The sequence below is a fragment of the Mustela putorius genome, unplaced genomic scaffold, assembly GCF_011764305.1.
Source record: "Mustela putorius furo isolate JIRA1106 unplaced genomic scaffold, ASM1176430v1.1 tig00000135_pilon_pilon_pilon, whole genome shotgun sequence".
In the NCBI taxonomy this organism is placed as follows: domain Eukaryota; kingdom Metazoa; phylum Chordata; class Mammalia; order Carnivora; family Mustelidae; genus Mustela; species Mustela putorius.
The window spans coordinates 943,805-958,960 of record NW_025421292.1 but is presented as its reverse complement, the minus strand read 5'-3'; the positions used below and the strand labels follow the sequence as shown (position 1 = coordinate 958,960).

The window sequence follows — 15,156 nt, the reverse complement described above, 5'->3', positions numbered from 1 at the left end:
CTTTCTAAGAAGTATATTGTCTAGGTTAGTAGCATAGGTATTAGAACTTGACGAACTGATGAGGCTATTTACAGTTTATCATTTTGAATGAGTTATACAACCTCCACATGCCTCAGTTTCCTCATGTGACAGTGTGTTCAATAATAGTATCTATTTTAAGTTTGGGGTGAAGAGTAGACGAATGTATTTAAAGCACTTAGAAGAGTGTCAATAACTTATAATTTAAGTATAGCTTGTTAGCAATTTTTATTATATTATTATTATTAAAATATTATATATTTTTATTTTAATGTCTTGCTCACTCACCACAATATATCTGCTCTGATGATGAATTTTCATCTTCCTGTTGGACCCCTCATTCCATTAGGCAGGAAACTGAGAAGACATGGGCACAGTCACACTCTCTGAATCTTCTTGCAGACATAAATTTTCTCCACTGATATCTAGATTTTATCCATCTTAACCAAGATAAAAGAAAAACAGTGTAAAATTCCCCAAATTATTCTCTGAGACTTTGATCTTCCTTCAATGCTATAAATAATGGAAGTGATAAGGATGAGATTTCTGTCCCTTACCTACCTAACTCATTTTAGTTTTGAAGATCCTTCAAGTTCCATGAATTCTAGAACAATTGTTTCTTGCTTAGAATCACAGAAAGAAATTCTGAACTAGAGATTGGAAAAATTTTTAAAACTTGAATCTACATTTTTGAAATTCTGTATCTAAGATTGAACATCTATATATGGTTTATAAGATACATAACAAAATAAGAAGTAAATTATTACAAACCAGACATATTCTAACACAATTGTAGATATTGCACCATTATTTTAAAATAAAAACATTCAGGGAGAAATCATTCAAAGAAACAAAAATATCTTTTCAAATAGATACATTCATTAACAACATGGACTTTCAAGTATTGCATGGTGCTAATAACATACAGCTGGATTTTAAAAGAGCAAAATCAGTTGGGAACTCAAAAAAAGAAATTTGTAGTTATAGTCAGAAGAGAACAGAACTGTTATAGAACATATAAATGAAGTTATAGAGGTTTTAAGTTATATAGATTATGCTATACCAAATCTTTATGACTTTGTGAGATCCACTAATTTCTCTTTATTTTTTATTAATATAAATCCACTGCAGGGAGTTAAGATGAGTTATTAGAAATGACCCGGTGTGACACTTATGGAGTCCCTTTCCCCACTGCGCTGGGAGTGTCAGATCTTTCCCAGGTGTTCTTATATAAACAAACTCCAAAATATCTGCTTATTTAAGTATTCTTTTTGAAACTTGTTCAAGTATTTAATCTCAGTAGAGATTTGGATTTACATTTTCTAAGCAGTCAGGGATTTGACATGCATGTGAATAATACTTGAATTTAAGTTTATGAAATAAGTCACTGCCGCAGGAAAACCACAGTCTCCCTTGAGGCACCTACTCTATTGGGAGAGGCTAGCAGAAAAAGAGAAACACAGATAAAGACAGCATATGGCTCCTCCATTCCTAGGTAGCTAACTTCAACAGACAACATGTACCAAACCGACCCTTCCCCTTACTCCAACTTAAATAATAGTGTCTACCCAAAGTGGAATAAACAGAACTTGGAATGTATCTCTGAACCTTCTCCCTGCTCCAAGCCCCTGTGTTCAAAACTTGCAACCTTCACTCTTTACGTAAGACAAGTTTTGTGAGGCAGAAATTTCTGATTCTTGGTCCAGAAATTTTTTCCTTTTGTCCTTACATTTAGATGTTCATTTTATCATTTAGATTTCTTTTTTTAAAATTTCTTTTTTCTTTTTAATTTCTTTTTTTTTTTTAAGATTTTATTTATTTATTTGACAGAGAGAGATCACAAGTAGGCAGAGAGACAGGCAGAGAGAAGGAGAGGGAAGCAAGCTCTCTGCTGAGCAGATAGCTGGATGCAGGGCTTGATTCCAGGACCCTGGGATCATGATCTGAGCCGAAGGCAGAGGCTTTAACCCACTGAGCCACCGAGGGTACCCAGATTATTCTAATTTCTACTCAGGAATGTAAAGGCTATATTTGTAGTATTGAATCCAAAGTGACAGATGTATGATGGAAGCTGATTCTTCTTCTTTTCTACATAATGGGTTTTCTGGACTGTAGACTTTGGGCTTTTTTGTTTGTTTGTATGTAGTTCTAAAACTTTAAAAAATTTTATATGTAAATGGAATTTTTTCTTCATTAATTTAATGCTTTCTGAAGTGTCCTTTTTCTGATTCTGGCCCCTAATCTGCTTCCCAGTTCAGAAAACCTGTTAAATGACTGTTGAAGCTCTGGATCTAGTATGCTTAATTAAACTTATGTTTCTTAAGTGTTATCTCTTTGATTTAAAGTATCATATTCTGGAAGCATCCAGTAACCCCATTTTTCTAGCCCAATGTATTTTTTTAAGTTTTATTTACAGTTCACTTAGTTAACATACAGTGCAGTAGGAGCTTCAGGTGTACAGTTTTGTGATTCAACACTTTGATGCAATACCCAGCGCTCTAGACCAATATTTTGACCTGTAGAGGTGTCTACTCTGGTATCTGACCCTTCTAGTTGGTTATTATTTTAAGTTAGTTTTCCACTCCCAAGAATGTGAATTATTTCTTTAGTCCTGAATTTCCTACAAATGAATCCTTCTTATTGTGCTTCACATTTGCATTAAAAAAATCTTCATATTCATATTATTTACATTTTCATGTGAGAGAAATCTGAGAATTTGAGATAAGCAAAATAAAAAAAAATAAAAAAAAATAGAATCAGCATTTGTATCACTCAGATTTTAGAGTTTAACCTGTCATATTTTAAGCAAATAAGACAATACTGTTTATGCTATTTTAAAACTGCTTTTTGAAGTCAATAATATCAAAGAGCTCCTTTTCCCTCTCCCTTCACTTTTCTCCTTAAACACACGAATGCTTTTATGATGTAATTCCCTTAAAATATTCTCCACAGATTAACTGACTTTCCCCAAACAATTCTCTATTATTGGGAAAAATATCTAAGATATTAATGTGAATTTTTCACATTTATTTTTCTAGCTCTTTTGGAATGTATGTTAATCTTTTTATACTTTAGAATAGAATATACACACAAGCATATTCACAAAATTCAAAGTAAACAAGAGGCAAATAGTAACTTTATTTATTTTTTTTTTATAATTTCTTTTTTTTTTTTTAAAGATTTTATTTATTTATTTGACAGAGAGAAATCACAAGTAGATGGAGAGGCAGGCAGAGAGAGAGAGAGAGGGAAGCAGGCTCCCTGCTGAGCAGGGAGCCTGATGTGGGACTCGATCCCAGGACTCTGAGATCATGACCTGAGCCGAAAGCAGCGGCCCAACCCACTGAGCCACCCAGGCGCCCCAAATAGTAACTTTAACACTTACATTACTATTTTCAGTGTTCCACTCTCATTCCCAAATACTTCAGACTAAACTATTAGGTGGATGTCGGAGCCCAAGTGAGACAAAAGAGCCTCAGTGGTGAGGGCTGCCCAGCATGGCAGGAGAGGGCTTGAGTGGGCCAGCAGGGTATGAGTAAGGTGGGGAGGCAGCCATGAAGAGAACTGCAGAATGTACTGTTTTCAAACAATGTCATATTATGCAGCAATGAAAAATTTTAAATTTACTGACAAATAGAACACAGTTGAATCTCAAAAAGCATTTTGTTTATCCAAAGAAACCAAACACAGAAGTGCACATACTGTACAATTTATTTTTACTGTTTTTGAAGTTTTAGAATAGGCAAGATTAAGCTATTGTGATTTATGTCAGAATACTGTTTGTTTTTCCTGGAATGAGTTGACTGAAAATGAAGATGAGGGAAATTTTCAAGAGGCAAACAGACATGGTCTATATTTTGAGGGAGGTGGTGGTTACATGAGTATAAACATTTGTAAACTTCATTGAAATGTACATTTCAAAACCATACATTCAATTGTATGCAAATTATATTTTCATAAATATGATTTCTAAAAAGTCAAATGTACCTCATTGTTTCTAGAGAATATTTATTTAAGATTTTAGTATCCCTTTGACCAGACTATTAGTGACTTATATGCTAATATTTATGCAATTGCTATTTGTGTCCTTAATTATCTGTAAACCTCGTGTAACGTGCAAAAACAGGTCTTGGACTTGGAAAAAATCTGAAGTGGAAAGAAATCCCTTTTGAGCACATTCTATGTTTAAGACTATACAGTTGTGTTATTATTCCCATTTTACTTTTAGGAGCCCTAAGATTTTGGAAAGACAGCCCTAATCTTCTCATAGCACAGAACCCTCCATTTCTGACCTCTTGTTTTCTCCTGCACAGTTTCCAAAGCCAATTAGGGCGTGGTAGGAGAAAGCTCTTGTATCTCTTGTTCTTCTGTTCTTCCCTAAATCATTTAACTTTGTAAGTTAAACATTGGGATGACCAACATCCTTGAATATCACACAAGAATAGGATTCTCCCTCTCTGAATAATGTGATTTCAGCCCTTTGCAGGTAGGAGGAAGAAGCTACACTAAGCATTTTTGACCAAAGTGCACTCTGGTTCCTATATTTCCAGAGCTGCACCCAGCCCAAAGTCCGCTAGGATGACTTTTATTACCTCCACTTTCACAGTAACTGCAAGAGTTGCAGGCCACCTGTGACTTTCTTACTGGACCCATTCTAGAAGAAGCATTCACATGTCGATGTCTTTTGGTAGCCCTGTTTGTCCCCCCTCCTAAGAATATTTTTACAGTCCAGGGATGGGTTAGAAACCTATATTCCCAGCTCCTGCAGTCACACCTTTGGATTCTGACCACAAGAACAACCAGGTACCCATGTTTCTGGAGCTGGGACTTGTAGTTTAACTGAGGAAATAAGGAGGTCCAGGAAGCCTCCTGGCCCTATCTGGATGGTGAGAGAGAAATGTGTGGTGATGTGGAGGTGTGTCTGTGGAAGTTGTGGGTCCTAAAAACAAAAGGGTTTGAGCTCTGGGTCACACAGTGAGAAAACTCTCTTCTCTTGCTGGAGTTAAGCTGGAGTTGCTGGAGTTAAGCCACAAGAGTGTTTATAGTAAAAATAAATAAGTAAATGTATGAATGAATCAATGAACGAAGGCAAGAAAGAAGAAGTTAGATTGGCCAATAGGAGTGTCTAATTTTGTGTCTGTCTTCCTTCTCAAAAGGAATTCCTTTTCGATTTCAATTTCAAGAAAGCCCACAGGACACAAGAGAGTGGTTTAGGGTTTTCTACAGGGAAAATGGTTTTCAGAAAGAAGAGAGAGAGGGAAAATCCATTGGGGGAGGGTTGGAGTTGGTAGCAGTCTGTGAAGAAGCACAGCCAAAAAACTGTATATAAAAGTAAATCTTTGAACGAGGCTCCCCCCCGCCCCCAAAGTTTTCACTCTGGTGTCTTTCTCACCACCTTCTCTTACAGACTACTTCCTTGTCAGAGTGAACATTTCGTGCTTTCACTTTCTGCTCTGAAGATGGTGGTTTCTACAGACTATTCTCCTGCTGGTTTCTTCCTCCTTCTCCTCCTTCTCCAGGTGTCTACATGGTGCTCAGCAGGTCAGTGTTCTCTCTCCTTCTCTTTATATATTCACTTGTTTTTAACGGCTCTTCTCAGATGATGAAAAAACTTGATCATTCATCAATTGTCTTGTAGTTCCTCTCAAAGACAGTTATATTGGGGGAAACTGTAGCTGTGTTTGTGCCAACAGAATACTGGAATTTTCTGGCTAAGAATGTGACTGATACACACCCCTACTGCTTTGGGTAGATTTTATAAAACTATAGCTGTAATGTTTAGCTAAATCTTTATTGACTATGGGTGATTTTAGCCTGCTTAATTTCAGTGAAGCAGTATCAGTAAAAATATACTTTATAATGTTCACATTGCCAAGAAAACCTAAGTATGAGTACAACAAATTTGGAATCCCTGGTTATGTTCTTTGACAAATCATTTTCCCCCCTCTCTGGCACTTGAGTCCTTCTTTCATAAAATAGAAAAGGCTCTCAGGATAAAGTTTTCAGACTCAAGGTTTGGAGAGAAACCAGCTATGAGATTATAATAATGACATTTTTCATTAAAATCTCTTTAATTTGATGTCAGTTAGGCAGGGAGTACTAAAATGTTTGATTTCTACACATGTTGACTCAGAAATTCCACAAGAATTTATCATAAAGAAAAGCTCTCTCATGTGTATATGTATAATGTACTAAATGTTTATTGTGGGACTGTTTATAGTAATAATAAATTGGAAGCAATATAAATATTACCCTGATACAGGAAAAGCTTAAACACAATGGTATAGGCAATGTCAAAAACAATAGAGCTAAATTATATGTACTAAAATGGAAATTGATATGTAGTGATTCCATTTATGTGAAATAGAGTAACTTTTATACAGCATTGTAGATATAAGCAATGTCAAATACCCTTTCCTAAATTAAATGACTCATAGAACATGTATAGCCAGTAGCCATGTATCAGTTAACTAAGAACACGTATCTGTTGAGTACTCTGGGTTTTACACAGAAATAGAAAAGAAGGGACACCACAGCCTTCATCCAGCCTAATGGCCAGTGTCATGCTCCTTGCCCAAGACTGCCTGGTCCACATTCTCTGGGACAGTCTGGCCATGGAAATTTTCCTTTAAGCCCACGTGGCCTTGCCATTTGTATGCAACACTCCTGGGCCCCTTCACAGCCATGCTTTTTTTGAATTCTTCCCACTCCAGGGTCACTACATTTGTGGGCCCTTATTCTCTGACCATTCAAAAGAGCCACAATATCTTTGGCCTCTGCCGGTGCAAGTTTTGCACGGGGGCATCAGTCACCTTTTAGTTATTGATTTCTATACTAAAGTAAGTTGCAAACAGATGTTTTAAGTGACTTGACAAAGGAGATTAGCAAAGCTAAGCCAAGTCCCCATTTTTGGCTTGCAGCCTCCTCCTTCTCTGACCCAGGAATCCAACCATCTTCTCTGATAAAGACTGCCCTGTTCTTAAGCCCTGGAACCACTGGCTTCTAAATCCTCTCAAGAAAATAGTTTTTATGAAAAACTATTCCTTATGATTCTAAGCATTCGGAGTTATTTTTAAAAAATTAAAAAGCGACCTAACCTTATAAATTCTACATTTCACTTTGATATAAAACACTGATAATCCTTTTCCTCACCCCTCAACACAGAGGAACCTAAATCTTTAATCAGAAATGGCTACTTAGGGGCGCCTGGGTGGCTCAGTGGGTTAAGCCGCTGCCTTCGGCTCAGGTCATGATCTCAAGGTCCTGGGATCGAGTCCCACGTCGGGCTCTCTGCTCAGCAGGGAGCCTGCTTCCTCCTCTCTCTCTCTCTCTCTCTGCCTGCCTCTCTGCCTACTTGTGATCTCTCTGTCAAATAAATAAATAAAATCTTAAAAAAAAAAAAAAAAAGAAATGGCTACTTATTCTTTTAGGAGTAGTGTGTTGGGAGAGAAAGGGATGAGTGTGGAGAGAAGTAACTTTGCTCCTCTCCTGCCAAAAGAAGAGATAATTGCTTAATAAGTTACTTTGTCTCGGGGCGCCTGGGTGGCTCGGTGGGTTGAGCCGCTGCCTTCAGCTCAGGTCATGATCTCCGGGTGGTGGGATCGAGTCCCGCATCGCGCTCTCTGCTCAGTGGGGAGCCTGCTTCCCTCTGTCTCTCTCTGCCTGCCTCTCCATCTACTTGTGGTTTCTCTCTGTCAAATAAATAAATAAATAAATAAAATATTAAAAAAAAAATAAGTTACTTTGCCTCATTTAATTCTAAATAAATCTCTTATTTAGTTTTTGTAGGTTTTACATAACTTACACATAAATAGTATTAATAAATGCATAGAAAACGGTCCTTTCAAATGCCAAACTATCAGTAGTTGTTACCTCTGGAGAATATAGTTGAAGAAGTTATTATGAGATATATATTTTAAGACATATAAAACAATGCAAATAAGAAAGAAATGCAGATGGGTCTTTTGTTTCATCCGCCCTCACTCATTTCCCCAATCTGTCTTTGGTTTTCATGCAGTGTCCAGGTTTTTGGTGAAGGGACCGGCTGAGCCCATCATGGTTCTACTAGGGGCAGATGCCACTTTGCCCTGCCAGCTGTCCCCTGAGCAGAGTGCTGCCCACATGCACATTCGGTGGTACCGAAACCAACTCTCCCCCGCTGTGTTTGTGTACCAGAATGGACAGGAACAAGGTGGGGAACAAATGCTGGAATACCGTGGCAGGACAGAGTTCATGAGGGACTCCATCAACAAAGGACGTGTGGCCCTGCTGATCCAACATGTTCGTGCCTCTGATCATGGCCAGTACTGGTGTCATTTTATGGATGGTCAGAGCTCCCAAGAGGCTATTGTGGAGCTGCATGTTATAGGTATGTTTACCTGGCACAAAGTGTCCTGGTGTGAAGCAAAGAGAAAAAGGATGTCTGGTTTCCTAACCTGGCATTTCTTATGATCTTCCATATATTGATATGCTAATTTACCTTGCAGAATGTCAATTTCTTAAAGCATACAGTGATGCTAAGACTATATGCTCTATTCACTTTTAAACATCAAAAAAGGCAATATTTCTGAATATATTTTTGTATCCTAAAAGGCCCCAGAAAATTAATTGACTGTATTAATTCAGACAGGTACTGACATTCTCAGATATTCATTTTCATCCATTCAGTAGAGAAAGACAAGGCTTAAACTTAAAGGCTTAAACTCCTTTTTCTAACTTCAGTTGTACCCTTTTTTCTCTCTCCTTGCTATGACTCCAAGCTCTCTTAGTCTCAGTATAGTGCAAAGGCATCAAGCTGATTTCAAAACCGAATCACAGGTTGCCCTAACATTCACTGTGAGAGGTTTATTGACCTCTGAGCTTCAGTTTACTTATCAGTCTAGTGAGGGCATTTTGGCCTTCAGCCTCAGGGACTCCTGAGCCCCAAAGGATTCCAGGCCTTAAACATGCCTTCTCTCACTATGGACTCTGAAGAACAATCTGAGGGTTTTCAAGGGGCGGGGGGGTGGGAGGTCAGGGTACCAGGTGGTGGGTATTATAGAGGGCACGGATTGCACGGAACACTGGGTGTGGTGCAAAAAGAATGAATACTGTTATGTTGAAAATAAATTAAAAATAAATAAACAAACAAACAAAAAAAAAAAACATGCCTTCTCTCTTTAGGGTTGGGCTCTGCACCTCTTGTTCGTATGATGGGACCTGAGGATGGTGGGATCCGAGTGTTGTGCTCTGCAGATGGCTGGTTCCCAAAACCCAGGGTGCAGTGGAGTGACATGATGGGAGTGAATCTACAGTCCCTCTCTGAGTTTCAGACCCAGGATGAAGATGGGCTCTTCTGTGTGGAAGCATCTCTTGTGGTCACAGATAGCTCTCTGGGCAATGTGACCTGTTCCATCCAGAATCCCCTCTCTGGACAGGAGAAAGCATCTGCAATCTTCCTCCCTGGTGAGTGAGGCACAAAACCCAAAGCAGAGTTGGGTGTGTGGTAAGGGTAGGGAGGAAGGAAGGAGAGCTGAGGGAGCCTTGGAGAAAAGGCAGGATGGCCTCCAGGCTAGTCCTTACTATGTCTTCACTTGCCTGTGTCAGAGCCTTTCTTCCCCAGAATGGACCCATGGAAGGCAGCCCTGGCTGGGACAGTCCCTGTGCTGATGCTCTTTCTCCTTGGGATCAGCTACACTGGCTGGAAAAAACATCAAGCCAAAGAAAGAGAAGTAAAGAAAAAGCAAAGAGAATCTCGTGAAAGATATCAGATGGAAAATGAAAAGGAAAGAGCACTTAAGGCCAAAGGTATTGTGACCCCAGGGCAAATAGGGTTCATGGAGAAGCTGGGGGTGCAGGTTGTATAAGGTGGGTAGGGAAATAAAAGTTGTCAAAGGGGACCTCAAGGAAAACATGGAGTACCAGAATTCCATAAAGCTGGAGTCTTATGGAAAAGAAGAAACCATGGGGGAAACTTGGAGAGTTGTGGGCAGTGGTCTGTACCCAAACTGTGGTGTTGTTTCTCCTTGTGCAAATGTCTTTCCCCATCTTCTCCTCCTATTCTTCCTTCCAGAATTAGCTTCTGAAACACCTAAGGAAGCTTGAATTCCCACAAAGCATGGGCACTTCTTCCTCAGTGACCCTATAACATTTCCCATGTAACTTTTCCTAGCACTTATCATTTAGAGTCCACATGTATGTTTGCTAGTCCTTCCCACCTACTTAATTATGGGACTCCTAATGGTGGGCCACATTGAATCCATTCAGCTACTCCATGAAATCAAGAGCAGCTAAAACCCAATTTGATGGATTTTATATCTCTTCCTTCAGAGAACCTCAAGGCAGAGCTTGGTGAGTCTTACTTCTTATGCCCTGTGTAGAATTTGCTCCCCTTTCCACATCTGTTGTAGGTCTCTCACTGAATGTTGTTTCTTTCAGAACAGCGAAAGGCACTATACCTTAGAGGTAAGAGACTGGGTTTCCCATACCCCTCATTGTTTTGATGTCCAACACTTTCTCAGCTTCCTCTTTTCAGAGGTTAAGACTGAAAGATTTAATAATGACTTGTGAAAAAAAAAACAAGGGACGGGGAGAAGAATGTGAGGCTCTGGATATCTTGCCTTGTATAAACTGGATTTTTTCTGTTTTAGATTGGAAGAAGGCCTGGCTTTATCCTGGTAAGTAACTTTCTGGATTAGGTCTTGCCATGTGCCTCTAATATTCCAAGTATAATAAGTAGAGACATAAACACATACATACACACACACACACACACACACACACACACACCTGAAAGTTGTGAAGATTTATTTGGTATCGATCTACAGCTTTTTTTGTATTTGGAAGGTCAAATATTCAATTGTTTGTCAGCTAAGTATAAAGAAAAAATAACTATTGACTGGTGAATTCCACGTGGCTAGAGTAGGACTCAACACGAATTTTTAACCCATCCACTATAGAGAATGAAGAGACAGAAATCAGAGTAATTTTGGTGGGATTTAGGAGGAATAAAGGACACCCTATAGGATAGCAGCATTTCCATACAGTGAATAAAGTTCAAAAGAAGAAGATATTAATTATTATTTTATTTATTTTACCTATATGAAAAAATCAAAATAAAGTTCAATACACAGGAACAAGGTTTATGTTTGAAAAGCTTGAAAAACAGACTTTCAAAATACTTTAATATCATTGTAAAAATTTGTTTATCTGGTGGTAGAGGGAGCTGGCTCTTTTATATCTTCTAATATCTGTGTCCATGTACTACATATGTTTAAGACTGTGTAAGTGCATGTGTAATACAGAGTTAGACCTCAAAAGCATGCTGCGTACTTCCTTAAATATGTAGTTGTACAATTTTTATATGCCTGATATTGTGCTAGATGTTGGTGGCATAATCCATGGTCTCTGACCCTGAAATCCACTGGAGGAAGTAAGCTAAGAACCAGGCAACTACACACAGACTGATAAGTATTTTGATACGACAGGGTCAAGGTGCTCCTCCCAAGGGTTAAAGTCAGATAAACAGTTTCTACTAAGAGTTTTCTTTTTTCTTTTCTTTACTTTTTTTCTTTTCCTTCTTTTCTATTTTTTCTTTCCTTTCTTTCTCTTCTTCTCTTTTCGTTATTTTCTCTTCTTTTCAAAGATTTTATTTATTTATTTGTGAAAGAAAGAGAGAGAGAAAGAAAGAGGATGAGCAAGGAGGAGGGAGAGAAGAAGCAGACATCCCACTAACCAGGGATTCCCTACATAGAGTTCAATCCCAAGACCCTGAGATCATGATATGATCCAAAGGCAGGTGCCCCTCTACTAAGATTTTCCTTCAGGAGCTGCTTTAAAATGTTCCCATGATTCTAGAGGAGAGAGCAAAGTGTAGTAAGGATGAGGACATACAAGTTCTTGTTCCACTTCTATCAATGACAGCTGAGGAATTCAGTCATTTTTGCTTTCTTGAACTCAGCCTTCTTATCTATAAGATGAAGAGATTGCAGAAGTCCCTCTTGACTCATGTATTCATCAATTCTATATATAGAGTCCTACCCTTCTTAGAAGTGGGCAGCTAAGTGAGAGACCATCACGAATTATGGATAAGTTCTTATCTGCCTAGTGCCCCAAGACACTAAAAGTATATCCAATCACAAGACCTGCCATAAGAGAAGTGGCCCAAGGCAGAGGCAGATGTAGTTCTATTCCTCATGAAGAGTCTATCTCTGGAGGAAAATACTAAAAATGTGATTACAAGTATTAACATTTAAAAAGGTCAGTTTAAAAGCCTTGGTCCAAAGCTTAAACTCTACTCTTAAGTGGCCATAGCCTGGAAAACCCCTGAAATAAAATAATAAAGTAAAATAAAAGGACACTTTATAGCTTTCATCCTCAATGAGGAGTGCCACAAAGGTCTTAAAAGCATAGGTGCCTAGAACACTAGATCATGCTCCAGGAGTTCTCCAGACTTACTTCCTCAGCACTGGGCCAAATGAGGGGATCATTTCTAATCTGAGGCAGCACAGAGGAAGTACACCCTCTGTCTTGTAGTTTCAAGAGAGCTGAGAAGAAACAGCAACGCGCCAGGAAAGGAAGTGTGACCCTCCTCTTCATTCTGTGGTTGTGTTTCCATCATAGTCTCAGTTTGTATTGCTCTTTTTCAGACTGGAGGAAGGAAAAGTTCCAGCCTGGTGAGTGGCTTTTTTTTTTTTTAATCTTTGGACCCCTTTCCAACCTGCCCTTTGATACCCCATTTTTCCCTCCTAACATCATCTCCTACTTGAAAAGACAGAAGAACCACTACTCTGGTAAAGAGAGGGAAGTACATGAAGATCATTAATTTTGGCCTGGACTGAGAATTATGCTAGGATTAGGTACTCTGGTTGTATTTACACCTCCATATATTGGCATGGTTTCTCACCTATGGTTGGGGGAAGGGAGGTACACTTGGTTATGAAGGAAATCCCCAACTGAGTAAAAAGTACTCAAAATCATGAGAGTAACTTAGCTGCTCTTTGTAAAGAGGTCAGCTGACATGGAGCCCATTACTAATTAAAGAACATAGTTCTAATTTGTATATAATTAAGAAAGAACACTATTGTCAAGTAAACACTGCAAGTCACAGCTCACTCCTGCATTCTGCCAAGACACTGATAATAGCATAGGTGAGATAAGTAACATTGAACCCACGGTGAGAGCACCTCATAGCTCCATCTTCCCCAGCACACACACACATCCAGAGGACAAGTGTTCTTTCACTATTTGATTCTGTTTCTCTAAGGTTTCACCTGCACAACAGCCTTCTAAAATATGTAATGTTGGCCCTTCCCTTCCTTTTTCTTTCCCCACAGCCAATGTGATGATAAATCAAGAAATCCATCGGAATAATTGTGACCTAGAGAGCAAAGAGAACTTCAGAGAGGAAACACAGGATCTATCTCTTAGTGATAAGAGATGGGACTGCAACCTTATCACACTAAATCAGCAAGGCTTCACCTCAGGAAGACATTACTGGGAAGTGGATATTAAGGACACTGATGAGTGGACCCTAGGCATTTATGAGAAGCTCATAGGCAAGAGTGGATTATCCACAGATCTACAAAAAAAGAAATTCAGAGTCTTAGAAAAGAAAGGATGTAAATGCAGGGCTCTCATCTGTGGCCCTCAAGGCATTTTCCTGAAAGAAGTTCTCAAGATAGAAAAGTATCCACAAAAGATTGTGATTTTTTTGGATTATGAAGACAAAGACATTTCTTTCTATGACATGATTCAAGGTACCCACATCTTCTCCTTTACCCAGGAAAGCTTCACTGGATCACTCTATCCTTACTTCAACACTAAATCCATGGAGCACTCCCCACATGAGCAATATTAAGTGACTTAGTGGAAGAACTTACACAGTGAAGACAATAGCCTATTCTCTATAAACCCCAAAATGCCAGTTCTGATGTGTGACCTCAAGTTCACTGATTATGAGGCCTCTTGACTTGAGGCTCCATGAGGTCCCATGACCAGCACTGTTTATTAATTGCAGAGACAAAATTGTTTGTTTGTAATTGTTATTGTTATAAATGCTGTTTCTTGTTTTATATCTAATATACCACAGACTGATAATTTTCCAGGAAAAATTACTGGGAAAATGAAGTAAAAACAAAAACAAAAACAAAAACAAACAAACAAACAAACAAAAAACAAATGGATAGAATTACAAGCTGTAATAAGCTTGTTAGATTCAATATGCTTAAAATTACTCTGTCACTTTGCTCTAAAATGTTTATAATACTCTAGTTCTGTATTCGTCTCATAAAGAACCTGTAAGAAACAGTTAATATAGTTCACCAACCAACTGTAATATAGTTCAGTGACCAGCACTTTTGAGTGGCACTGCTAAAGCAGTATTCAGAGGAATAAAAATTAGATAAACCTCTTCACCTCTCTCATAGTAACGCTAAATAAAAGCAACAAAATAGTGCTATTTTCTAATGTTGAGGAAGAAAAGTTAAATTGTAGGTTGAGGGACACGTGGGTGGCTCAGTTGGCTAAATGTCTGTCTTTGACTCAGATCATGACTCCAGGGTCCTGGGATCCTGACCTACATAGCTCCTTACTCAGCAGGGAGCCTGCTTCTTCTATCTGCTGCTCCCCCAGCTTGTGCTCTTTCTTTCTCTCTGTCTCTCTGAGAAATAAATAAATGTTTTAAAATAAATAAATTATAATTTAATACATGCTAATCTATATCTTAAATGCAAGTATAATTTGAGGAAATTAAAAAAGAAGTATCAGTCAGAATCCAATTCTAACAAATGTGATGATGTTAACATGATAAGGTCTGGGAAAACCAAAAGGTAAGAGCATTTTGAGGTATTTAACTAATTAAAAAAAGAGAGAGACATTTTATTTCTTTGCTTAAGATATTAATAAGGGAAGTGACTATTTTATATTTTGGGGAATTATATCTACCAGCAGAGGTAAGGAAAGGCCCTTCTTCTGCATCTAATCAAACCTATCTGTTATATTCAAATGAGATGATAACAGAAGACAGTACTTAGTGTTTAAGCAGGAATAAGAAGAGAGTATGTTCCTATGAGCTAGACTGAAAAACCTGGTAAATTCTGTGGATACAGGATAGAATACCCAGAAGAATCTTTCCCCAACGGCAGGGAATAATGAGACCTA

At 38.4% G+C, this 15,156-nt stretch overlaps 1 protein-coding gene across 1 annotated transcript; it reads left to right on the top strand.

Moving 5' to 3' along the window:
* The first annotated feature begins 5,440 nt into the window (after positions 1 to 5,440).
* On the top strand, positions 5,441 to 14,614 carry LOC101670652 (butyrophilin-like protein 1). The gene is made up of 9 exons (XM_045074655.1): positions 5,441 to 5,559; positions 8,036 to 8,386; positions 9,181 to 9,462; positions 9,604 to 9,804; positions 10,327 to 10,347; positions 10,435 to 10,461; positions 10,647 to 10,673; positions 12,645 to 12,671; positions 13,332 to 14,614. Exons 1-9 carry the CDS (start codon positions 5,478 to 5,480, stop codon positions 13,853 to 13,855), a joined length of 1,542 nt encoding a protein of 513 aa, XP_044930590.1. The 5' UTR covers positions 5,441 to 5,477; the 3' UTR covers positions 13,856 to 14,614.
* The last annotated feature ends 542 nt before the right edge of the window (positions 14,615 to 15,156 follow it).